The sequence below is a fragment of the Malania oleifera genome, chromosome 4 (assembly GCF_029873635.1).
Source record: "Malania oleifera isolate guangnan ecotype guangnan chromosome 4, ASM2987363v1, whole genome shotgun sequence".
NCBI lineage: Eukaryota > Viridiplantae > Streptophyta > Magnoliopsida > Santalales > Ximeniaceae > Malania > Malania oleifera.
In genome coordinates, this window is record NC_080420.1 from 2,912,436 (window position 1) to 2,940,370 (window position 27,935).

The 27,935-nt window shown below is 37.5% G+C and overlaps 1 protein-coding gene across 3 annotated transcripts; it reads right to left on the minus strand.

Moving 5' to 3' along the window:
- Window positions 1–3,108: 3,108 nt before the first annotated feature.
- LOC131152847 (uncharacterized) lies at window positions 3,109–27,506 on the minus strand. 3 transcript variants are annotated; one of them, XM_058104751.1, is made up of 10 exons: window positions 27,327–27,506; window positions 26,639–27,031; window positions 26,206–26,450; window positions 25,887–25,971; window positions 25,574–25,759; window positions 25,332–25,499; window positions 25,017–25,232; window positions 4,406–4,577; window positions 3,687–3,858; window positions 3,109–3,596 (listed from the first exon to the last, which is right to left on the minus strand). In XM_058104751.1, the coding sequence occupies exons 2-10, from the start codon at window positions 27,005–27,007 to the stop codon at window positions 3,503–3,505; spliced, it is 1,707 nt and encodes a 568-aa protein (XP_057960734.1). In that variant the 5' UTR covers window positions 27,008–27,031; window positions 27,327–27,506; the 3' UTR covers window positions 3,109–3,502. The 3 variants fall into 3 exon arrangements, with proteins under 3 accessions (XP_057960734.1, XP_057960733.1, XP_057960732.1); XM_058104750.1 differs by having other exon boundaries at window positions 27,319–27,506; XM_058104749.1 differs by having other exon boundaries at window positions 26,639–27,072; window positions 27,327–27,479.
- Between the last annotated feature and the right edge of the window lie 429 nt (window positions 27,507–27,935).

The following is a 27,935-nucleotide window of genomic DNA, read 5'->3' on the forward strand; positions in this document are numbered from 1 at the left end:
TCTTGAGATATTTGAGCATTCATCACACTTTATTTGCAAGAATTAAAAGTTCTCTCACTTCATTTATTTTGCAAAAATCATTTTGAGAAAAAAACCTTAACTTCTCCTACTCTTGTTTTTGAAAATCATTTTTGGAGAAATCATTTATTACTCTTAAATCTTTGAAACATTTATTGTACATTTATTTTCACATCAAAGATCAACTACTCTCATCTACTCTCATTTATTGCAAAAATATTTTGAGAGAAACACCCAAACTCTATTGAGTTTCAATCTTATCTTGTGAAAGTGCATCGAGTTTTTCATTATACTAACTACCTTTTGAAAAAGCATTTCATTGTACACAAAATATTTATTCTCAGTTGTATTTTTTTCGATTCGAGTTTTGAACTGTGTCAAGCGAGAGCATATCGCTTGGAGAGGTCACTCCGCTTATAAGGAGTGTTGTAACGAGTATTTCCGCCCGATTGAAGGAGTGTTGTATGAGGTGACTTAGCCTTGGTTGAAGAAGTGTTTAGTGGAAATCCTCTAGTAGTTGTCTTGAGGTGAGGACGTAAGCGGGAATAGCCGAACCTCATAAAAATCTTGGTGTTTGTTTTCTCTATCCCTACTCTTATTTAATTTTCCGCATTCGTATGTTTAAATACTTATAGTCTTGTGATTGTTTAATTAACTCTAAACTTGAAAATGGTTGTGTTTTAAAAATAGCGTAAAAAGTTGACCTAAATTTTTAAAATATCTAATTCACCCTTCCTCTTGGGATTACACAAAAAATCACCAGAGACAATCCTTTAATTTATTAAAAATTCCTTTTTATTTTTTAGTTTTTTTATTTTATAATTTTAATATGAATAGATATCACTATTGAGTTGTATGCAAGTCTCATCTCTGCTCTCATGTCGTTTACTATTTTCATTTCATTCACAAATTAAACATGATTCTAAAAAAGAAAAAATATTTTTTCATAAATGAAAAATATGGTCTTGTCATTTTTCACGATTAAACTTATACACAAACCTAAAAGAGAAAAGAAGAGAAAAGAAAAGAAAAGAAAAGAAGCTTTAAAGAAAAGCAATATAATGATATATAGAGATAGGCATATGTGAAACTCACTCCCTTTTAAAAAGCATGTGGATGTTTTTGGGGACAACCTTTCTCAATGTCATACCCTCCTCTTCCCAAAGCTCATAAAAGTTGCTTGTCATTTATTTGTGAATTTCTCATGTTTATTTCTAAAAAAATTTATGTTGAAAACCAACTAAAAATATTTCTCATGAGATAGTCATTTCATTTTCGAAAATCAAATTCTTGCAATATATGATCTCAAAGTATGTAATCTTAAATTCTATTAATCAAACACCTCCATATTAATGATATTTGAATCTTCAATTTTCAACAAAGTAAATACGCTTCTCTTCTTTCGTTAGTAAACATTTTTATTTTAATCATTATAATTTTTTTTTGTTTCCTAATATACTGATTAAACATTCTAAATCGTTACAATTTAAGAGATTTTTTGAGCTAAATCAGCTCTCATTAAATACTCACACTATAACATTTTAATTATAAAAGTCCATTTAGCTATGAAAAACATTTCTTACCATTCATTTTTTAGCTTTTGAAAGAATTATAAAAATTTTAACTCATTTTGTTTTTTAGTTTTTTAAGATTCATATGATATATATATATATATATATATATATATATATATATATATAAAAGAAATAAAGAGCTTATTTAAATGTACAAAATAATTTTATTATTTTTATATTTAAATTTCAAAAATAATTAGAAAAAATTAATTTTTTACAATTTTTTTAAAATTATATAAGATAATATTTGGAATCGTTAATTTTGAAACTTGAATTTAAACTTATGCACATGTTTAAAAAAATCACTATATAATCAAAATATATTAAAGTCCACCCTTCCATATGCAAAGTAAGAATTAAAAATTTAGAAAAATAATTAAAAATATTTTTTAATATTTTCCTTTATAAATTGAAAAACTAAAAATTAAGACTGCATTTTTATAATTATTTAAAAAAATAAAAAATATAAGATAAAACTATTTTCATAAGCAAACAGTGCCAAAACAATATGTTCTTGTGCATTTATTTTATACAAATATTGTAAAAAAAAAAATTCAAAAAAATCAACTAATTTTTTTATATTTTTTAAAATTAAAATAAAAACAAAAAAAAAATTCACAGCTAAACAAGCTTAAACTTTTTCCTTTTTGGGCAAAATTCAAGACTACCATATTCTATTAAATAGGCAACGCACAAAATGATATTACATAATAAAACAAGAGGTGGGTCTATTTTAAATGTTCAACAGACATTATTAAAGCTTTTGATATTAACTACACGTTCGATACGTAAGAATGAATAGAATCAAAGGGAGTAGAATCAAATTTTATCATTCGATTTTGTCATGCCTAGTCAAATTTTTATTATACTCTTTTCCTACTCTCATTCTATCCTCCAGCCAATCATAACATAGGAAAAACATGGAATATAACATAGTTTACAAACTTGGGAAGGGACTACACAATAAAACCTGGGAGACTTATGGTGCCTCCTTTCAGCCCTTTGAACCATTAGGAACAGGAAATTTTTAATGATTCTGAAAAATACAAGCTCAAAACCTTATAATACTGTTTGGACCCACAATTTTATTTGAGAAAAAAAAATGAGAAGAAAAAAAAAATTTATTTTTCATTGTTCTTTTCCTTTACATAAAAAACAATTAAAGATGATAGTTTGTTCAAATATGAAAAAAAAAAAATTTATAGAAATGCTACTGATGTGCAAAATTAAAATTTTATTCATTAATTCTTTATGACCTCTTATATTTTATTCTATTTTTTATTTTTTCTCCACAACCAAACATGAAAAGGTAAATTTCTTTCTATTTTCTTCCCATCAAACTATATGCAGACGATATAAGTGGCACAATTAGGTGTTATCAGTGAAATGTGAACCTCATTATCCAGTGTCCAGAGAGCATAACAGTCTGATATTTGATATTTCAGTTACCCCCAAAAAACAAAACAAATGAAAAATTCACTTTAATGAAGATACCAAACAAATGAACTTCAAACAATTTATAACACTACCACACTGGTCAAAAATTATATTGGTGAAAAATTCAATTGAATTCTTCTCAAACAGCATAACTACAACTACATCTTAAGTGCTTTCAATCTGAAATATTGTACATAATCATCGGTTGGGAAGTTTCCAGCCCTAAATTGACAACAATTGGAACCATCAAAGGTATACAATGCTTAGTAATGATGGTGGGAAAATATTTTGATCTTCAACATTTCCTGTTAACTGAGAAGGCATTTTCTCCAGATTCACAAATCCTGACACTTCGAAAGGCACGCAATTTCCCCTTTTCTCTTTTGTTTGTAATAATTTCATTGCAAACGTGACACAGGTTAAAAATAAGCCAGTTAATGGCTAAGAAAGATGAGTACCTCAAGTTTTGTACTTCACTGCTGCTGCTCATATATCTGCATGTAAGCCTCGGAGAGGGCAACCATCTGGGGTAGAGTTTCTGAGACATGCAGGTCCTGCATCTCATACCTGAAAGCATTGAATGTCCGGCCATCAGCCAAGAGAACTGTTGCATTCTCATTCACAATTATGCAGATTGACGATTAAAGATCAGTTTACCATAGTTCTTCTGATTTCCGCTGCACAAATACCCTGTAGAATCCTTCCCCAGGCTTGCCATCGTGAACAATATTTGCAATCAGGTCATACTTTGAGTGCAATTTCTCATTCTCCTTTGGTGCTGGTAAAGGAATATAATCCTTCAGCTCTAGGTTCTTCACGGGAAAATTAACTGATACAGAACAATGCCATTGATAAGAAAGATGGTAAATACGAATACAGTTGAACACAAAATAATTTCAAATGTGAAACTCCGTTGAAGTAGAAAATGTCCAACATAGAATCAGGTCTGAAGTTTCTGTGATTTCAGAGAAACTTGAGACGGCGTCCACCATTAAAGAGATTTTAGGATTGGCATAGTAACACGCCAGATTGTATCAATTTCCAAAATTGCAAACCCATAAACCAATATAAAGTGCAAGCATGATTCCTATCAGCTAAGAAGTTTACTATATGAACCAAATGAATAAGAGAAACAGTACTCCAGAGAGCATCTTCTCCATCAACAAAGGAAACCAGTTTCTTTCACTTAAAGCAATTAGAAAATTTGTTCTCAATAATATAATTAAACTTAAAGCCCAAAAAGAACTTTGAAATCATTTACTAAATCTAATTCAAGTTTGGCAACGAAGAACAGTCAGTTCCTCAACAAGGTTTGCCCAGCTCCTACTGCATCTTACAAGTCTCAATCATGTGCCAACAAAAAAAAGCAAACTCACCAAGAGTAGGATTTTTTTCTATGAAGAAATTATTCTTTGTAAATCGACGCATGTGCAGAATTATATACTGTGGCAATCTGGTAACACGATATCTCATCCTTGCAATACGAGGGCGTACAACTTCTGTGACAGACTCACCATCAAACTTCTTCAGTATGTTGAAAAGTGGAACCTAGAAAGAAAGCGCCCATGAAATTTTAGTCTGTCAAAAAGACTGCTGTTTAAAGACAAAAACAAATTTACAAGACACCACATATCATTTTGTTTCATTAATTTTACTCTACAGCTCCTCTATTACACAATTTCTTCAAACATTAACACAACACTAAGGGCTTAATTTATTTCAATAAATTCCAAGTCATATGCTTATACCTTGAAAAGAGGAATAACAACTGTGATAATAATGAAAATAATCAATGTTTTATAAGGCGAAGGTGTAAGGTGAGACTCAACCTTTTAAGAGGCGAGGCATAAGTCTAAAAGGAGTTTAGGTGTAAACCTTTTAAGATTTTTTTTATATATAAAGATATGTATATAAATTAAATATAGTTAAACAATAAATATAAATAAATAAAAACACAAATATAATGCAAAAAAATAGAATATAATTTGCAAACTACTTGTTAGCCATCCAAAAACTCATGATAAAGGGATAGCTATGACATTACAAAGTTCAAAATATTTTTAAGATCTAGGATACAACTCTTAATTATTTTGGAAGGTTGAGATTCAAGAGTTTCAAAAACAATCATATTATGACATTCCTTTTATATAAAACATGGAGTTAAAAAATTTCCTAACCAAATCTAACTTGAGAATCACACACCCAAAATGCAAAAGCCTCAACTAAAAAGGCGCAAAAGTTATGCCTTTTCATACAATTGTGTAAGCCTCCGCATGCAATGAGATAGTCTTTTTGGAATTTGGGATTTTAGATTGAGCCTCAAGGCATTCTAGGCATGCCTTGCCTTGAAGCAGGCCTGAACACGAGCATTGATTCAGCTTTTTAAAACACTGAATAATAATGTATTATAGAAGTTTGTTAGAAGAACAGTGCATATGAAGTCCCTCAATATTAAAACATACACCTCCACCTGGGGGGGTGGGGGAGGCAAGAACTCCAGAAATTAATAAATTGCTTCTTTTGGGAAATTCTAGAAATTAAATTCATCAAGGTTAGCTCAGACTCGGACAATTTCAGGATGTCAAGGTTACATTTGATACTCTTCCCGCATGTCATCATCACCATGCTAATTTCATCAAGGTTAGCTCCATTATGGGCAAGAGCTATTTTCGTAAAACTCACAAAAAGAGATCACTCTGAGCATTTCAGGATATAGTTATCAGCCTCAATATCAACAGGCTCTATCTTCAAATTCCATCTTTATATAATACACTGTATTATATGTGTTTGAAGTCCACAAGCTTTCCTACTTTCTTTCCAGGGAAAATCTTAAATAATTAAAAAGAAATTACATATTTTATAAATCACTGTTTTTATCAACCATAAGTAGCATGACTGACATTAAAACTAAGGTTCATCCTAAGATTTGTGTTTTAGTTGTGGTTCTGAGAAAATTTTACAGCTTTTTTTCACATTTTTCGGTTGCTCAGAGATTGTGGGTTAATTTGGATAAAGAGAATCTATGAACCAAACGTCTAGTAAGAGTTTCAAGAGATCCTCTAAATATTAGAATATGACCCCCTAAATTTTTCATTCCTTTTCATCCCCCTTCGAAAATTCCTTTTTTGGATAAAGAAATCCTTGATTTTATAAATCTGAGCTAAAACTTTATAGACCGTGTAGTTTTGTCAAAAAAAGATTACAGAAACACAGACAGCCTCATATAATTTTCCCTTTAAATAAATATTTATTAGGAGCGGAAAACTCCACAGCAGCACTTCCACCATATTTGAACCAATTTGAGTCCATGAAAAGCATCCTCTGAAGTTTCTTCTCATTGCACGTATAAACCCAATCTTAAGAAATAATAACCCTTGACTACCATCATTCTGTTCCTTCTAGTACTTGTTTGGCATTATGAGAAAATGTATCTAACACTATTCACTTGTCATAAAGTACTTATGTCTGAAAAGTAGTGTTTGACTGCTGCCTATGCTCTTAAAAAGTACTAATTATATAAATTTTAGTTGTATAAAAGCTCTCTTATTTAAGAGACCTTTTTTACAAGTAATGTTGAGATGCTTTTGCTTATTTGAAAAATTAAAAGGTAATATTGAGATGCTTTTGACACTTTTAAGAGCAAAAAAAACACCCCCTCATAAGTGGGCACTTAAAACCACTCTTAAAAATATTGATGGAGATAGTGTCAAAAATATGCAATAGGTCAACCTCCATGACTGCTGAAGGCTCCTCTTCTCTTCTCCCTGGCACTAACCACATCTTCAAGCTGATCTACCTAACAAATCTAGAAGCTGGCACTAGACAAGTTCCCTCTTCTCTTCTCTCTGGCACTAGCCAAATCTACAAGCCGATCTATGTAAATCTCAACCGAAAGCTTCTCTCTCTTGACAAGTTCCCTCTTCTCTTTTCTCTGGCATCAGCCAAATCTTCGAGCTGACCCACCTAAACCTCAACCAAAAGTTTCTCTCTCTCTCTCTCTCTCTCTCTCTCTCTATATATATATATATATATATATATATCCTGTGATTTCAGACAAGTTCAGAATCACCTGGGCACTTTCAGAATCTTTGAGCATGTGAAATACAATGTGATGGACAGGTTGTTTGCGTTTGGGGATTTAAAATTAAATACGTGATACACAAGTGACTAATCTGAAAGAAGACAAAAATAAAAAACACTCTCTTAATTCAGCTTGATGGAGCATAAATAAAGAGATCAATTTACAAGTCAATGCTACAGCAAATCAATAGCACAAGATCATGGCACATTTGATGCGAAACAAGCAGAAGCAAGAATTAATTTGATGATTAAGGCTGCAAACAAATTTATGCAAAGCATTATTTTGTATAGACTTAATTATAATATTTCTTGATTTATTTGTTATTTTAATCTATGTACTTAATGTTTGCACAAGACCAAATGATTAAGAAGTATAAAAAAATTATTTAAATTTTTAACTTAAATCATAATTGTTGTTACAACCAAACACTACTTATGTTAGCCTCACTTAAAATCCCATATTTTTTGAGTTAACCAAACAATACTTTTTCATTTTCAGTACGTACTACCAGTACTTTTCAATTCAGCACATTCCATAAGTATAATAAGTAGTAATAAATAAAGCCCTAGTCCTGTTTGAGTCAAAAATATCTTATAAATCTTATTCAGAAATTATAGTCTTAACACTAGAGATATATTGTATCTAAAAACAGGATGTGCAGCAAGATGCTTTCCTAATCCTGGTTATTCCTCCCGTCACCAATTAAAATAACTCGATTCTCACCCTTCATATAGGCCCCATCTTAAAAAATTCATTTTGCAACAAAATAAGCTATAATTTAAGCAAGAAAGGATCACCTAAACCATGCATCCACAATGTGATGTAGAGCAAGAAACTTGATCATTGGTAGACCCTTTTTGGAGATCAATTTATAAGAACTGAATCAGGATGTCGTGTATAGTTAATTAGCTTATGGTGTGTATTTAGTTTAATTAGTAATAGGAGCATGTGTATTTTGGGGGCTCATTTGTAATAGACGTCTGCTTAGAGGTTCTTTTGTAATTTTATGTGTTTTGGAGGTTTATGTGTAATTGCATGTAATTTCGGCTTTTTTATATAAAAAGGATGTGAAAGCCACATAAGAGCTGAGGAATTTGAATTGAAAGATTTAACGTGAGTTCTTCTGCCCACCCCCAATATATATATATATCCTTCTTCCTTCTTCCTTCTTTCTTCTCCCCTTCTCTCCTCTATTCCTCCCAAATTCTCCCTTGGCTGTAATACCTTGATGCTGTTCTACATCATTTGGAATCAGAACCCAGATCCGACCCCCCATCATTCCATTTCAATCCATCATTTCCCCCTCACAAATTCTTCTTCTTCCTCTTTCCTGTTCAATTCAGCCCTTCATTTTCCCTCTGCAGCAATCAAATTCGTGCAGAATTATATATATATCCTTCTTCCTTCTTTCTTCTCCCCTTCTCTCTATTCCTCCCAAATTCTCCCTTGGCTATAATACCTTGATGCTGTTCTACATCATTTGGTATCAGAACCCAGATCTGACCCCCATCATTCCATTTCAATCCATCATTTCCCCCTCACAAATTCTTCTTCTCCCTCTTACCTGTTCAATTCAGCCCTTCATTTTCCCTCTGCAGCAATCAAATTCGTGCAGAATTCTTGAACTAAAGCTTCACTCTTACATCTTTCATTCTCTCCATTCATCACTCCCCTCTATGTCAATCTAAAAACACTATCCATGAAATCAATTACCAATCCCAGAATGCAGCCCCGTCAGTCATCTTCATGCTATAAAATTTCAGTTTCAAAATTTATATGAAAAAAAACCTGCCACTTCTCCAGAATAAAATTACAGTTGTGCCCCTTGAATTTGGGCACTAATTTCCAAGCATCTGATTGCACCTCCCTCATTGTTTAAAGCAGAACCTGCTGAAAGACCCATCCCTGAAGTTTCGTCGCTGTCCGACCACTGGAAAAGCCCCACATGCTCACTGAAGTTTTTCCAGCCGCTGACCCCTTCAGTTTTCCACCTTGCTGGACTTGTTTTGACACACTGCAACACCAACAGACACAACACATCCTAATCTATTAGTAGCCAGAATACCATTGCCAGAGACCTGCACCACCAGCAACACACATGCTACCTGATACCCCTGCAACTTCTAGACTCAAGATAAATTGGTCCCACCTAGGGCTGCAAACGAGTCAACCCAAGCCGAGCTTCAGCATGCTCAGGCTCATCTCAGGCTCGGGCTCGGGCTCGGGCTCAGGCTCGGGCTCAGCTCATCTCGGCTTGGTTTGAACTCAAAAAGTTGGCTCAAGCTCGGCTCAAGATTAAAAATATTGGCTCAGGCTCAACTCATTTGCAAGCTCAAATTTAGGCTCGGGCTGAAAGTTTATAAATGATCTAATAATAAAAGTTTCATCAACCTATTTTGTTTGGGTCAGAATTTATGTCATTCTCCTTGGGTAATTGGGTCAGTATTGGACTCTTGGGATTGGGTCAACTTATGAGCCCTATTAACGAGCTCATTACAGAGCTCCATAACGAGCCTAATAAATGATCCCATTCAAGCCAGCTATCGAGCTGCTCATGAGCCGAAATGAGCCAAGCCTGGCTGTGCTCACACTAAGCTCGTTTACAAACCGAGCCTAAAAATTAGGCTTGAGACTCACTCATTTAGATAATAAATGAGTCTGAACGAGCACTTACCGAGCCGAGCTCCCAAACTGCTCATGAGCAGCTTGGTTCGTTTGCAACCCTAGTCCAATCCACGAGAATATGAGTTCTTCCATCAAAAGTTTGATCAGCAGTGTGACATTTTTAACTCCAGAGTCCAGACATAATATTTTGCAAGCAAAAGCAATATTTTGATATAAAAAGCTAGAATTGGGCTGCCAGCATAAAATCAACAGCTTTGTACATTAATTTGTCATAACCAGCAATAAGAAGCAGATTCAAATTTTCTGCCTTTTGGGAGTTTTCTAAATGAATTTGTTTAATTTGTGCATGTAGATCAAACGTGAACTGAAGATAGTTCTTGAGAAACTGGCAGTCAGTTTAGGAGTTTCAGTTTTGGAGTTTTACACGAGAAGATTGGGCATTGTGGGCAAATCCTGTTGAGGGCTTTTGGTGATATACAGTGGCAGTGTGTATATATATATAAATTTGAGCAGCATAGTGATCAATTATTGTTGAAGGGAATGGCTTTTTTCATACTCTGGGCATAATATCAAGCCATTTCGTGTTTACAAAATCATCATTGATGGACGATGCCTTATGAACATGGTTTCTAGAAATGTGTCACTTGTTATGTAACTTCATCCAAAACCCCACGCACATCCCTATAACATATGTTGGTAGATAACAGTACTTACAATGTTTACATCTTAGGGAAAGGTGTTTCGTTCCTATCCAACTGGGTGATTATTTTGATCATGTTTGGCATGACATCACACCCATAAATATTGGCCATCTGCTCCTTGGTTCTCCTTGGTTAGGATGATTTAAGTGACCTAAGGATTTCAGCGTGACTCAAGGATAACGGTAAGAAAAATATTTTGAAACCTGCTCTACCAGCCAAACAAGACAGAATTTCCTTTTATAGCAAAATAGATTATTGATTATGTCAAAGTTAGTCAACATGAAGAGACTACAAGCAAGGTCATGCATGCGTTTGGGGAGACCCAAAGTCTTCAAAACATGCTTATTGTTGAGTTTGTCATTATTCGGTTGTTCATTGACGTCAATTCTCAACTCAACTCTTATCTTTCTTCCGTGCTACCAAAGGAACAAAATTTCTCGCATTACTCACACACCAACTTTTAGAGTTCAAGTTCACGTCTACTTATTTTTTATCATCCAACATTACAAATTTTGGGGCGTATTTTTTCCATTTGGAGAGATTTGATGTAGAACAAGAAGCCAGACCATGGATAAACCCTTGTTGGAGACTAATTCAGAAGAATCGGAAGATTCAAAACAAGGATCATTGAGCTTAGTTTATTATGTGTGTTTATTTCGTAATAGAATATTGTGCATTTGGGTGATATATGTGTGCCTTAGGTGTCCTTTGTTGGTATTACCATATTAATGTTGGATGTTTCAAATTAAAAAAAAAAAAAATAGATCTGTTTAATAAATATTATTTAATAGTCACCGGTATTATTTTAATTAAGTATATGTTAAATTTAATATTAGTTTTAACATTTTTAAAACATTAACTACAACTTTAACGGTTTAGAATTTATGATGCTAGAAGTCAGACTTAATTTTACCTATACAAACTATGATCCAGCTTCATTTCAATATACAGTTTTTCTTCTTTGAAACAACTTCATCTTCTACTCTTACTTGAGATTTATATTTTGTTGGGTAACTAAATGACACTACATCTCCTATAGTTCTGGCACACAAAACCGAGCCAGCTAAGTAATCCTGGAGGTCGTGCGCACAGTAATTATATGCACCGAGAAATATTCTCTGTTGGCACAAAATTGGCTCTAAGGACAGTGGTCCTTCCATGCCTCAGCACCTTATAAGTATTTGTGTGTTTTATTTAATATTAATTTTAATACTAAATATTTTTCCTTCTATTATATTTCCAACATCCTTTCGTAATTTTACGTTTTTTAGGGGTTTATGTGCAATTTCATGTAATTCAGGCTTTATTATAAATAATGTGTGGAAACCATGTAAGAGTTAGTTTTGGAGGAATATGAATTGAGAATAATGTGAGCGATGAGCCCTCCTCTCTCCTGAAATCACATCTCCTTCTTCCTCCTTTTTTCTCCCCTTCTCTCCACTACGCCTACCAAATTCTATCTGGCTACACTACCTTGATGTGGTTTTGAATCACAACATATACTAAAAATAAAAGGAAAAATAGTGAAGAAAGAGACGATTCTTTTTTTTTTTTTTTTTGGTAGCAAAAGAATAAACATTAATAAGGAAAGAATTTATGAGGGAGAATAAGATATCTCCCGAAGAAAATCTGGTTCAAACCAGAAAAAGGAAGTAGAACAACAAAAAAGGAGAGACATCAAACCAGCCAGTTCCTCCAATCCCTTTGTAAATCCTGAAAACATTGATGTTGTTCAGAATCACAACGTATATTAAAAACAAAAGGCATCAAACTCCTCATACACAACCCCTTCCCCCCACACCCATAATAATAACCAAAAAATAAAAATAAAAAATAGTGAAGAAAAGAGACGAATCATTTTCTTTTCTTTTTTTCCCTGGTAGCAAAAGAGATATTATTAATAGTGAAAGAATTTACAAGGGAGAATAAGATATCTCATGAAGAAAGTATGGTCCAAACCAGAAAAAAGAACTAGAACAACAAAAAAAGACAAACATTAAACCAGCTAGTTCCTCCAATCCTCTGTAAATCCTGAAAACTAGCTTCCCTAAAAATTCCAAACCAGACACACCATAAAGAAGCCATATACCGAATCTTTTCCCACGCCAGTGACCAATTTAACTTCTTCCTAAAAAATATCCGTGCAAAATGCTCCAGCCATATACCCCATAAGACTGCAAATATGCCACTCTTCCACAGAGCTGCCCTGTCCTTCTTCCAAAGCCAGTGTATGAAATGGCTAACAAGTCTTCCACTGATGGGGGCAAACCCAGCAATCTTCCACAATACCAAACCAAGTTTGTCCCATATTCTCCATGCAAAAAAACAATGCAAAAAGAGATGGGATGCTGTCTCAGAACTTCTATAACAGAGCAGGCTAACATCTGGAGAGAGAACCTTCAAGGGTCTCCTAATCTGCAGCAAGTTATTGGTATTAATTTTGTTAAGCATGACCAACCAAGTAAAAGCTTTTATTTTTAGGGGAAATTTGACCTCCCAAATAATAGGATAGAGAGGGAAAGAAGAATTGGAATAGGTCAAGAATTCATAGAATGATTTGCAAGTAAACATCCCCAAATGATCTAGAGACCAAGAAGAACATCCCTTCCCAAAGATAGGTTGCAATTATTCAATGAGGACAAGAAGTAAGACAACTCCACCATCTCCCTATCGTTTAGAGGTCTCCTAAGATGGAGATTCCAAGACACCAAAGAGCTACTCAACTGTCAACAAAAGTAGAAATAAATTATTCAAATCAAAGCACAATCCAAAACGAAGAGGAAATTTAAGTGTAAAAAGAAACATTCCCAAGCCAGGAGTCTTTCCAAAAATGAATCCGAAAACCCCTTTCCACCTCAAATTTAGTGTGAGGAGTGAAAAGAGAATAAATATGGGAAATCAACCTCCACGGACTCCCCAAAGAACATCTCAAACTAGCATGTCACGAGCTAAGCTTGTTTAGGGCATTATGCTTGCCTGTGACCGCTTATCTCGTGTGCTTAGGATGGGTTTCCATCATGTAAATACTAGTGTAGGGTTATTTTCTGCAAGTAAAGTCTTTGTAAGCCAAATAAGGCAGTATGACTCCTCGGTCACTTTGATGTTTCCTAGTGTCAGGATGATAATTACATAAAAACCTCTTTAGGGGAGGGTGAGTGTTCCTCAGTCATTGTAAAACTCAATAGCAATTGTCAACGTGCTTAGCCTACTTACCTCCCTCATTAAGTACAACATGTCAACGGAGGATTTGTTAATGAATTACATTTGCTTCAATGTTACTGCTTGCTTGCCACGACTTTCATGAATTGATTATTATTTCCGCTGCTATTTGAATGAATGTTAATGAAAGTGCTTTGTGAATGAATGTTGGTAAACGATAGGCTGGCTAGTTAAGCAAGAGTGCTTTAGCTAGCGCCGCACGGCCCTTCACAACGGTGTGAAAAGAGTCGGACCGTGACATTTGGTATCAAAGCCAAATCGGTGACACTTGGTGAGAGCCCAAGGTTGAGTTACTATGTGAATTCGATTGCCTTCGTTGTTGGATTTGGGAAGCTTTGGTAAGTGACCATGGCACCAAACAATGCTGAGAGGATCAGCGTGCTAGAAGCACAGGTTGAGGAAACAACCAACACTATGGCCGCGGAGGTGGCCCAGATGAGAGAACTTGTTGATGAAGTGATGGGATCACAAAAACATCAAGCAGGTTTGATAGGCGACATGTCAAAGGACTTTCGCCACACTGTGGAAACTTTGCAAGCCCGGATGGCAGATCTGGATGCAAAGGTAAATGTGATGGTTCTTACTATGGGGAACTCCAACACTCCGGGAGTTAGCAAGACCAAGGTGCCAGAACCCAGGACGTATGGGGTGCCCAAGATGCCAAGGAGTTAGAGAACTTCTTGTTTGATGTGGAGCAGTACTTTCGCGTTGTGAGGATGGCCTCAAAACAGGCAAAGGTGGATACTGTGACCATGTACTTGGTTGGTGATGCCAAACTGTGGTGGCGTACCAAGTACAAAGAAATTGAAAATGGAAACTGTGTAATTGATAGTTGGGCAGACTTGAGGAGAGAGCTCAAGGCCCAATTCTTTCCTGAGAACGTTGAGTATAATGCAAGGAGAAAACTAAGAGATCTCAAGCATACGGGGTCAATCAGTGAATATGTGAAACAATTTTCTGCTTTAATGTTGGATATTCGGGATATGTCGGAGAAGGACAAGTTGTTCTATTTTCTAGAGGGGATGAAACCGTGGGCAAGAACTGAACTTCATAGACAAAGGGTTCAAGACTTGTCAACTGCACAAGTGGCTGCAGAATGCTTGACAGACTACGCTGGTGATGAGACCGCTTCGTCCAAACGGTTTGGCGGAGAGGAAAACAGTGGAAAGTCTTTCAAGAATGGCAAACCCAAGAGTGGGGGAGCCGACTCTAAATCATCAACCTCACAGGAAGCTTCGTCGTCTCAAGGGTTCAACACACCCAATGGAAAGGGAAAAGGTAAACTTGAGTGTTTCTTGTGTCGAGGTCATCAGAGTTTTTGAGTGCCCTCACAAAGCATCACTCAATGCTTTACAGGCTTCCATTGCAGAACAGGCAGTGGAAGACGATGGGGAAGAGGATGATGCCCCGAGGGTGGGTTTAGTGCGGTTGGTGAACGCATTGGAAAAGCAGACAAAAACACCAAAAGTTACACGAGCAAGAGGGTTAATGTTTGTGGACTTAAGGATAAATGGGAAGAGTACTCGCGGTATGGTGGATACGGGAGCTACTCATAATTTTGTTTCGCAGGTGGAAGCATGGAGACTCAACTTATCTTTAGAGAAGGATACAGGACGCATGAAAGCAGTTAACTCTGTGGCCTAGCCTACTCTGGGAGTAGCCAAGCAAGTGGCTATAAAGCTTGGACAGTGGGAAGGTCATGCGAATTTCACAGCGGTGCCATTGAATGACTATCCGGTCATTCTAGGAATGGAGTTCCTAATGGGGACGAGGGCAATGCTGATGCCTTCGGCTAGTTCCCTGTGTCTAATGGGAGATCACTCATGCATGGTGCAAGTCGTTGCAACGAAAGGAGACGACAGGAAGTCCCTTTCAGCCATACAACTCAATGAAGGATTGGGTCAGAATGAGCTGACACGTCTAGCCACGGTGGTGGTAGACAAAGAAGTAGGCCAAGAGCTAGAGCCTACGATCATCCAAGCGGTGTTGGATGAGGATAAGGAGGTGTTGCCGGATAAGCTGCCTCAAAATTTGCCTTCACGACGGACTGTGGAGCAAGAGATCGAGTTGTTATCAAGAGTGAAACCACCTGCTAAAGGGCCATGTTGGATTGCGCCTCGAGAAATAGTAGAGTTGGGGAAGCAACTTGATGAAGTGGAAGCGGGATGTGTTCGCCCTTCCAAAACATCATTGGGAGCATTGGTGTCGTTTCAGAGGAAACATGAAGAGCATCTACGGAAGGTGTTCGACAGGCTGAAGGGAAACGGTCTGAATGTGAAGAAGGAGAATTTCTCTTTCGCTCGGCGGAGCAACAAATTCTTTGGTCAAGTCGTTGAACAAGGTCGTATCCGGAGGGGTATGGAGAAGGTAAGGATGATTCAAGAACGGAAGATCCCCACGACAGTGAAGGAGTTGCGTTCCTTTCTTGGCCTTACTAAACTTTGCAGGAAGTTCGTTAAGGGGTATTCGCAGAGAATGACTCCAATGACAAGACTACTGGGGAGGTATTATTGGCCGCACACGCGGGATGATGTGGTTGATTATACCAAAACTTGTCTCACTTGCCAACAAGACAAGGGGGAGCGGAAGAAGTATGGTACTTTCATGGCCGCACCAAAGTACTGTTCAGCAGAGGGGACGACACAATTGTTCCTCGTGACTATTGTGAAACATTGGGGTGTTCCCCAAGTTATTATTTGTGACCAAGATTTAATATTCACTGACAACTACTTAACAGAGTTTTTCAGGATATTCAGGTCACACCTTGACATCTCTTCGAGTTATCATCGACAGACAGACGAACAAATGAAGAGATTCAGAGAGCTGCTAGATGAGTACTTGTGCCATTTTGTCAATGACAACCAGAAGAATGGCGTGCAACTACTTGATGTGGCTCCGTTCTATGGCAACGCCCAAAGGCGCTCAACAACCAACAAGAGCCCTTTTGAGCTTGTTACAGGGCAGCTGCCGCTGTTACCTCACACAGTGGGCGAGCCATACAAACGAAAGAGTCCCAGGGCGTACATCTTCACCAGCGAAGGGAGAAAGAATGCAGAGTTTGCCCAACCCTATCTGGAGAAAGCTTCTAAGAAGATGAAGAAGTGGGCAGATCAGGAGAGAAGACCGCAATTTCATGTCAATTGCCTCAAGCCATTCAACGCCAACACCAAGGACCTGAGCAGAAGTCAGTCAAACAGCGCAGAGTTGAAGACAGTGCAACCTGACAGACATGATGTTGAAGAAATCCTTGCAGACAGAAAGTTCCTATCCTCAAGGAAGAAGCGGCAGAAGTTCCTAGTGAAGTGGAAGTGCCTTGATGACAAAGAAATCAGCTGGATTTCTGCGGAAGAATTGAAGCCATTCGTGGACAAAGTTGAAGTGTACCTATCGCCAAAAAGTCTACGAGGCCGTCGACCGCATAAGTGGGGGAGAATGTCACGAGCTAAGCTTGTTCAGGGCATTATGCTTGCCTGTGACCGCTTATCTCGTGTGCTTAGAATGGGTTTCCATCATGTAAATACTAGTGTAGGGTTATTTTCTGCTAGTAAAGTCTTTGTAAGCCAAATAAGGCAGTATGACTCCTCGGTCACTTTGATGTTTCCTAGTACCAGGATGATAATTACATAAAAACCTCTTTAGGGGAGGGTGAGTGTTCATCAGTCATTGTAAAACTCACTAGCAATTGTCAACGTGCTTAGCCTACTTGCCTCCCTCACTAAGTACAACATGTCAACGGAAGATTTGTTAATGAATTACGTTTGCTTCAATGTTACTGCTTGCTTGCCACGACTTTCATGAATTGATTATTATTTCCGCTGCTATCTGAATGAATGTTAATAAAAGTGCTTTGTGAATGAATGTTGGTAAACGATAGGCTGGCTAGTTAAGCAAAAGTGCTTTAGCTAGCACCGCACGGCCTTTCACAACGGTGTGAAAAGAGTCGGACCGTGACACATTGGTACCCAATTCCCACCATTCTCACCCAACCCAAGCTTACTTTGTATAACTCTATGTTACGAGGAGTGTTCTTCTAGGAGGAAGCACCATAACCATTTAGCTAAATGAGCGGTGTTTTTAGACACAATAATTTATACCAAGACCCAACCACCAGGTCCACCGCCCCCGGCACCTTCCTTTTTAGACCTACAAACCTCCGCCCAGCTCACTAAATGGTCCTTACAATTCCTCACACCAAACCACAAGAAATCCCTCATGATTCTCTCAAGTTTACTAGCGATCCCACTGGAATCTTGAAAACAGAGATGAAACATAGCAGAATGCTAGAGAGACAGGCCTGAATAAGCGAAATTCTACCCCTAAGAGAGAAAAGGCCCCCCCTCCCAACCCTCCAATCTCTTCATCACCCTTTCCACTTCCGAATTCCAAAAACCCGCCACTCTAGGATTCCCTCCAAATGGAACCCTTAAAAAATTCAAGGCCTAATCCAATAAACCACACCCCACATCTATAGCCCAATCACTAGCTCTCTCAACGAATGCATTTAAGGCTGCTAACCCACTCTAGAGATCAGCAGCAAGGATGGACGAAAAGGGAGATAACAAGTCTCCTTGTCTAATGTCCCTCAAAGCAGTAAACAGGTCTCCTCATCTAAAGTCCCTCAAAGCAGCAAATAAGTTTCCTTGTCTAATGCCCTCGAAGCAGTAAACAGGTCTCCCTGTCTAATGTCCCTCAAAGCACTAAACCAAGATTTGGGTTCACCATTCACAATAACTGAAAACCACACATTAGACAAACAATACCCCTATTCACCTACGCCAACGCTCACCAAACCCTTTTTCGCAAAAACCTTATCCAAGAAGCCCCTAGCCTCCAACTCACTTTATCATAAGCATTCGGAAAATCTTCTTTGAAAACAATCCCCAAAGAATATCCTCCACCAACTCATTGGTCACCACAATAGCATCCACTATTTGTCCCCCCCTCCCTCAAAAATAAAAATAAAAAATGCACTATGAGCAATCAAAATAGTATCGTTGGGCACTGCACTCAATCTATTAGAAAACACTGTAGTGATAATCTTGTACACACTAAAGACAAGACTAATAGATCTCAAAACCTAATCCTTGGAAGATCTAGCATTTTTAGGCACCAAGGCTCTAAAAGAGGAATTAATGCTCTTACTCAAAATCCCATTCTCATAAAAATCAATGAAACTTTCAAGTAGTCACCCTTAACAATATCTCCCAACAATCTTAGAATAAAATCATGTTCAAACCATCTGAGCCCAATGCATTATCTTTTATCTATCCCAAAAACCAACCCCCTCACTTATCCTCATCAGTTGGTCTCTCTAACCAGTCATTCGATCATCGGAAATAGGAATCCTATCTAACCCCTAAATAATTAGTCTATTATGGTTCTTCAAATACAAATTACAAAAAAAATCAATAATAATAGATCCATCTAATGTTGATTACTAATTTACTGGTGACCCTCCCATCCCCCATATCAGACTCCCTAATCAAGTCTACTTGTTCCCATTAACTACCCTGTGGAAAAAAGAGGAATTACAGCCACCTTTTTAACCCATTTGAATTCGGTCTTTTGCCTCCAACTACTTAATTCCAAGAAAATTACCTCTTCCAACTCATTTGTAACTGAAACTCTTCTTGCCTACTCACTTTTTAAAAGAATAACCTGCCCTAAAGACTAGATTTTCTGGTTCTAACATCTCCAAACTCCTCCTTACTCCAAATTTTTGGTTTCTCCTTCAGCCATCTCAATTCCCTCATGAATCTAAAACCTTCCCAACCTCTCTCCAAATCCTCTCCAACAAGAATCCGAAACCAACAGCTTAAACATCGCATGGTTCAACCACATATTCTCAAACCTAAAAGGACTAAGACCGCACGACACCCCACTAGACTCCAACAAAATAGGGAGGTGATCAAAAGTAGACCTGGGAAGGGCAACTTGGGAAAGATTGGGACATCCTCCCACTCACTACAAAACAATAATCTATCCAGTCTACTAGCCACTGCTTTTGCCCTCCCTACAGAACAAGTGAATTCCCCAAAGGAAGGTCTCTCAAACCGCAGTCCCTCATTAATGAATCAAAATTCGGCATAGTCACAGTAGTTCTACCCACTCTCCCTCCCCCTTGATCCACCTAGGGGAGCAAAAGCCAAAGACAGAGCAAACCTCTTCCCAAAAAGAGTTCCTCAAAGTATGTCTAGAAGACTCATAGACTGAAGAGACCCACCACTACTCGCTCCCTTTCACTTCCAATAAAACAAAAGGAGAAAAAAAAAACTCCATCGAAGTATCGACTTTAGAAATAGAGTGAAGTGCGATGCAAAGATAAAAATTCGCAATCCCTACAGCATCCACCCCAAATAGTCTTGACTACACCCCATCTATCTATTCTAGCTTAGTTTCATGGATACGAACGATATCAGGGGAATTCTTGTCCAAGACCTCCTTTATCAAACTCCTCTTCCTCATGCTCCCCCTAACCTCTAACATTCCAATTGGCAATCTCCATAATTTAAAGCCCTTACCACCCTTCCAAAACCTTTTCCACCCCCATAATTAATTGTTGACACCAGATTTTTGAGCCCCTTCTAGACTTTCTTCTTCCTTCTCTCATACGTCCTAGTACTCAAACCCAACCTAACCACATTCCTAGCAAAGTCTATCAATTCCAATCCTATATCTCTAAGGAGTTTATGCGAGTCTAGGCAGTCTCTCTCACCTCCCTTGGAGCTAGAATCACAGCCCTCCTTCTAGTAAAATCCTCCCTATGGTAAAGAGTTAATGGAGAAGGCGTAGGTTGGGAAGGCGAAGAATGCCTTCATTACTTTTAGATGAAAAAGAATCCTCCGAAAGAAAAACTTACCAGTATGACCCCCCTTCCCCGACACCACAAAAAAGGAACAACCAAATTAGCTGCAAGGTAGGGACTGAACCCATGGCTAGGGCCAGAAAACAAAGATCCTGCATTATTAAAAGCTTTAACCTCATCACAATTGTGCTTAAAAGAATTTATACCTTCTTGAGCAAAATTAGAATCTGAATGAAGGCTATCTCTCTCCAACCGCTATGAACTTGACAAAAATTGCCTCCTTTTCTGCCCCACCCTCTTCAAAATCCTTTTTAATGTGGGCTCTCATCAGATCAACCAAAGAGCTCCCTATCAAAATCGCACATACTATCCATCTTTTCTTATGAATCAGATAGCAAATCATTTTCCACACCCCCTTATAAAAGCATATTCGTAGTCAAAGGCACAAGGCGCACAGAGGCGCAAAGGGTACTTGGAACCAAGGCACAAGGCGCAAGACGAAGGTGCTCGCCTCACAAATGTGAGGCGCACAATTATTAAAATTTTGTACAATGCCTATTTGATGGGTAATTGATATATGAAAACACATCAATAGTAATATTACAATTTAAAATGCCAAAATTCAATACCAAAAGATAAAAACATAGAAATTAGGACAACCACGTACCAAGTTCCAAGTGAAACAAACATAGTTCAACATAAGTAATTACACATACAAGAGTTCAAGCTTCAAATTAGAAAAGAAATGAAATTGCCAATCCAAAGGCCCAAAAGCATCAACATAGTGGCTTAATGCAAGTTAATCTATAATTTGCCAAGAGCAAGGCAGCCTGCCAGCCACCAGCAAACAATAGCAGCAAAAGAAGAAGCAGAAGAAGAACGAAGAAGAAGAAGAAAAAGCAGAACAAGAACTGAAGAAGAAGAAGGCAACAGCAGCAACAAAATACTAAAGAAGAAGAAGAAGACTTACAAGTTTTAAGCACCCTGGCGAATCACGAAGACTGACGATGACGACTCAATGGCTTGAAGCCTCTCGCTTATTCAAAGGCTCTAGCAAAGGCTCTCTTGCTAGCGGAAGGCTCGAAGACGAAGATCATGCTGGTTCGAAGGCTTGAACCTCAAAGAAAAAGAGCTCTTGCGAAGGCTCTCTTACTAGTGAAGGCTCAAAGACTCGAAGGCTTGGAGATGAAGGTGTTTCATGCTGGTTTGATGGCTTGAGGACAAAGATAGTGCTGGTTCGAAGGCTCGAACCTCAAAGACAAAGGACTCCTGCAATGGCTCTCTTGCTAGTGAAGGCTCGAAGACATGAAGACGAAGCTTGGACACCTGGTTTCGTGTTGATTCAAAGGCTCGAAGACGAAGCCTGGACCTGCTGGTTTGAGTCGAAGCCTCTGGCTAGGGCTAGGGCTGGTTCGAGTCTGGCTACGTTTTCTTTTTTAAAAGGTTAAAAAAAAATGAAGTTAAAAGGTCATGTATCTCAGGCTTGACTCATTGCACCTGAAGCCTCAGTGCGCCTTACTAAGCCTACATGCGCCTCTTGAAGGTCACCTCGCCTCAAACCTAATGAGGCGCTAGCCTCATCACCCCACTGCGCCTCACGCCTAGGCGCGCCTCAGGTGCGCTTTCGACTACTATGGTCATCTCTATAACAGCTGCAATTAAATCAACTTTTTTGCGGATAACATTTTGCTTTTTGTTGATCATATAAACCTCTTTAACAAAGCACTCTGCCACTAGTTCTTCTATTAACAGATTGTACTCTAATCTCTTACCCAGACAACACGTCCAAATAAGCTTGTTCTGGTCAGCCCTCCTTCATCTCAACCGCAAGCCTTAGTTGCTGCGTTCTTGAGTTTGGGCTCTTTCCACTAGCCTTTAAACAAGCCTTCCTTTTTAATGTGGGCTCTCATCAGATCAACCAAAGAGCTCCCTCTCAAATTCCGACCTAGCTTTAGCCAAACCCCTCAATCACACAAAGGGCCCCCAACAAATTTGAAACCTTCCCTTCTAACCCCATCCTCACTTGTCATTGGATTAGGAATCTAAGATTATGATTAATATTAGGCAAATGACCTCTCCAATCCCTTTATAGGGTATTTCCATGCTTGTCTCCACCCTCGTCGTCGGAGTTCATCTGATCAATTCAGCGTAACAAGGATGCGATGATAGTCTCTGAAACACGCTAGTCCTCGCGACTTCTCCTCGGCTCTCTGAATGTTCGAAGAGCTGCAATTGGAGCATAGCCAAGCCAACTAACATTGATAGATGTGGGGTGCTCTATCAATGATGATTACAACTCCAGCAATACAGGAAGGAAGTCCCTCCACCCTTTTCTTCAGTCCCCTTCAAGATATGTACATCGAGGAAGTTCTTGCAATCAACCTTCTTCAAGCAAACAAACCTACCTTTGCCATTTTCAAGAACCTTCACGGAAACACTATTCTCTGCCTTTCTGTTGACGACTCCACGACAATTCATTACACTCCCTTCATTGCCGCCACATAACATCCCTGTTAACGTCAACACCCACACGAGCTACTTCTTTAACAATACAGCATAGGAGACAAGCTTACCTGCAAATTTTGTGATGCAATAGGTCAAAGCATCCAAGTGGCTAATGGTAATCACCTTCCTCTCAATTTTCACAATTGCATGTTCTCCATGACTGCTGCAAGTAGGAGCAAGACGTATAGGGTTTCAAGATGAGATTAAAAGGGACAATAGATTTCTAGACACGAGCTAGACGATACCGGTATTACCGCCTAGCAGGGGACAAGTGAAGGATTAGCAAGATTTGGGTAGAAATTTAGGTTTTCGATGCGGACAAAGGCCATGAGAAGATCAAAAGGGTGGTAGATGCATAGGAAGGATTCTAGTGGCTTGCGCTGTTTGTTGAGAATGATGGTAATGTAAGGAGGGACCCGATGCAAAGTGGCATGAAGGTAAAGTTTAAATGGTTTGCTTTTTATACAGAGACCAGTGCAGAGACCAGTGCAAGGAGACAATTGCTGGTGCAAGAAATTAGGGGGGAAGAATTTGGGAAGGGCTCGAAGTGGGTTTCGCCATGCTCGAGGATTCGAAGCTAGAATCTGCTAAGAGGATGGGAAAGTCGATAGACGACTCTACTTTTTATAACAAAAAAACATATTAAGATGAAAAAAATTGATATCCTTTAAATTTCTATATCCTTCAAAACCAAAAGAAACATAGATCCGGGAAAAATGTTGCCCAACCTCAGCAAAGCAATCTTTTGATCCTCAAATATTCTTATTCTCTAATCTTTCGAAGCACGTTATAGAAGACTATTAGAAGATATTCTCCAAACAATATATGCCTTTAATCCAGCAAAAGAGGTCCACCAAGTTGGCAGGATATCCATAGGTTTTTCATAAACATCCATAAAATTGTAAAGTACAAGGCAATAAATGACCAAATAGTCCCATATTTTCTCTTTCTTACACATGATAAACCAATTGGTGTTAACCAACCAATAGTTACTCAGTTGGTTACAACTAGGATCCTATCCCTCCACCTACCCAAGAAAGGGAACTTTGGAAGGTGAAAGAGATTTCCAAACCATTTTTGCAATTTGAAGAGATGTAGACTCTCGCTTGCTTTTGTGCCACCAACAACTTACAATAGTTTCACACCAATAAAATGATCAAATTTGACCCTTCTCAACTAAGTTTACCCACAATTCCCCCTTTATAGAAACCAAATAGAGCCATTACTCTTTACCATATTATAAGCTTTCCAAGAGAAGTAAAGGTGGAATGAACTTCTTAGCCTTCAAATTTCTTCTTATAGCCAAACTCTTTGCAATCATTTCACCTGTCTCATCATTCATTACAATAAATTGCAGCATCTTTATATTTGCACTTTTTATTGCCCCTTTTAAAATTGACCAACATATCTTTTTCAAAAATGGGCAGCACCATCTTTCCTAATGTAACATTTTTGCATGATCAATCCATAGCACCGGTAGAAAATAAGGGAGGGATAGCTTATATGGTTTGGACATTTGAAACACATGCCAAGTAGCACCTGTGAGAAGGGGTGAGCTAGTTATTGTTACTCATAGTAGAAGGGATAGGGATAGACCTAAAATAACATGCAATAAGATAGAGAGAAAGAATTTAATAGCTGTAAGGCTAGGAAAGAAAATATCCTCGATCATGTGAATTGGCAAACAAGGATTCATGTAGTCAACCCCACCTAGTGGGACTTAAGGCTTGTAGTTGTTGATGTTGCATCTATCCAAACGAGTGCATTGTAAAATCATCTCAGCTCACATGATTTTTGATAAATTAATGTCCATAAAATTCTAGGTAAATATATATATATATATATATATATATATATATATATATAGTTAGAAGTCTCAAACTTCATCAGGTTGCTATTGCAAATTTTTCTACACATTATGTTAAGCTTAATATATATATCATTTCAGAAAATCCAATCCTTCAAGCAAGGATAACAAATGATTAAAGATGGTAGCAATCAATTTTTTTTTTAGATCAAAACCAAACTAGCACAAGGAAAACGTTAGTTACCTGAGGAATGATATTTTTCTCCATCACATCTTTGAAAAGAGGTGGAGGAGGCAAATCTAGACCAAGCATTAAGAATGGCATTCTAGAAGTTTCCATTACAATGCTATCATGTTCACTTCCACCATCTGCAGTAGCACCCCTATTCTCATCATCAACATTTTCTTTTTTCTCTGCAATAGTTTTACCATGAGTCTCTTTCACAACCTCCAATTCCCCCTATTTAGCAAAGAATTAGATAAGCACAAAATGGGCATGAACAATACTAACTAAGCAACAATAATATGAACAAGAGAGCACTAGGATGGTATAAAGAACCTGAAAGCACTTGTAGATAATGCTGCAATTTTTCTTTGAGGTCCTAAGGTCAGTGTGTAATGTATTAAGAAGCCATGACATGAACTCAACTGGGTCCGACTGCACACCTATTCGAAACCGTTTTTTACTAGCTTTCATAACCGCCTGGAGAAATTCATGAGGACTCACCTGTAGACAAGCAGAAAAATGTAAATTTCATGTTCAAAAACATTAAATTAAAGCAAATGACTGTGAAGTTAAACCTGCCCCTTGAAGTTCCGTGCATGCCAAATCTTTCGTGTGAGTTCTCCAAATCGATGAACAAGCGGTGATTTGTAGTGTTGGTAGTTTTCGGGAATAAGGAAGAAGTCCCTTAAAGGAGTCACTCGCATTAAAGATTGAATTGTGACATTCACAAAATCAGTATCCTTAATGTTATTCAGCCCCACCTGAAAATTTTCCAGGAACAAGGAATCATAAATAGCACAAAAAAAACATACAAGTTTAACAATTGAACAAATTTCTAAATGTTGTGATAACTTTTAGGAAAAGATCTTAAAATAATAATGGACGTACCATTCCAGGAAGATAATCAGAACCATCAAGTGCCCTGGACCACAGCTTGTTTTTGTCAAGTTGTACAACTTGTTCCCTACTAAACCTGTGTAAAATGACATTAAATATTAAAGAAAAACAGAAAATTCGATGCTGAAGTGCTTGACCAAATAAAAGAAAAGAAAGACAAACAGCATGCACAAAGTTTCAACAGCATAGTATGACTAATTACTAAAAAATCTGTAAACTGTTTATAAAAAACTGTGCCTTGCAGGGCAGTTCGCTGTGTGTGTGTGCCCTTTCATGCACATAGGAGCAATATAACAAAAAAGTAAGAGACCTTGGATTTAAAACATGTCGAATGTCATCCAATGAAGGGTCATTAATTTCATATCCATCAGGAAGGCAATAAACCTTCTCTGTCCGAAGATTTATGAAAACATGGTGTCCTGCTTCAAGACTATGAGTATATGCATGGGATTTCTGCCCTCGGCCCTGGTAATACTTTCCACAGACCAAACATGCATACACATTCAAATTTGACAAAGAAACAGAGCAGAACTTCTCAAAATCAAAATCCAAAACCTGCAAAACAGAAACAACCACTTAAATGGGATTAAACTACCCTACACTGCCTAACAAGACATGCACAAACACAACTACGCAAGCATAGACGTTTGCCATGTACAAAGGCAGGGTCTTTACTCTCTAGTAACCAGAGGAAGCTGGATGACAAATAGCCCAATGAAAGGCTAAATAAATTAGTTGAATACCTGCCGATTAACGGTATCAAGATAAGGGCAATCTCTTCGAACCTCAATCAAGCGGTTGCGCTTCCCTTGATTAAGCCCTCCATTGTGAGGGTCATCCTCCTCCTCATCATCATCACCTTCATAACCACGTCCCCGATCTCTACGGCCATTTTGCTCCACATTCCTACCACTACCTTCATCTCTACTGCTACGGCTGGCTTCTTTCCTTTCATCCTCATCCTCCTCATCGTCATCATAAGAAGCTAGGGGAAGCAGAGCGTTTTCAAATGCAAGGGGAGGAGGAGGAGACGGAGAAGACTGCGGAAGCAGCCTCTGCCTCTTTGAGTCTGGCTCGTCCTCCCCATTATAGTTCTCTCTCTTTTTGCTCATCCTCTTCGAACCCGCCTAATTTCTCTGCTCAGAATTAAAGTGGCAACAACCAATTCATTGGAACCCTTGACGTTGAATCGAGATATATCGAGCATAATATTCAAATAAAAGAACTGTCAAAATCGATGAATTGGGATAACAGTAGGAAAATGAAAAATCTGTGGTCTTACGGAAGATATTGAGAATTCTAGTGCCAATTACCAAACAGAAATGGAAGTATGAGATAATCAAATAAAAACGCTAGAAAGAGAAGGGAGAAAATCTGAATTGGAGAAGAAATTAAAGTAAGGTACTATTAATTTCAATCTTACATTCTAACCTCAGTTTGATTCCTTTCGTAGCTGAGTGAAAGATTTGAATACAGTTTCTTCCTTTTTCCTGCAGTTTCCCAACGGCCAACCAGACAACAGCAAGCTCGAGCTTTTCCAACTTCTAGGGCACAAATCAAATGTTCTGTTAATCACTAGTACTTCCCCAGATCAAAACTTAAAATATATATATATATATATATATATATATAAACAATAATAAAATATGAATTAAACTTGTAAAAAACATTTATGCATTCGGGAGGATGAGTTTCCAACTTCAAATTTAAAATTTGTATACATTTAGATAAATTTTAATATAATTTTATATAACATTATATTTAAATTCAATAAAACTGTATATTTAAAGTCCCTTCAAAAATTATGAAATTTAATTTATTAATGTTACGTTTGAAATGTAAATAAAATTATTTTCATTCATAAAAAATATTAAATTAATTCATTTTCAAAGAAATGTATGTGTCCGGAATGTTATATGGATTAAATTAATAATTATATTTGAAAAGTAATTTTTGTCAAAATAATTGTTATTTTTATCTGTGAAGTTCATTTGTAAACTTAACAATTTTGATTAAATTGATAACAAAAAAGATAGTTCT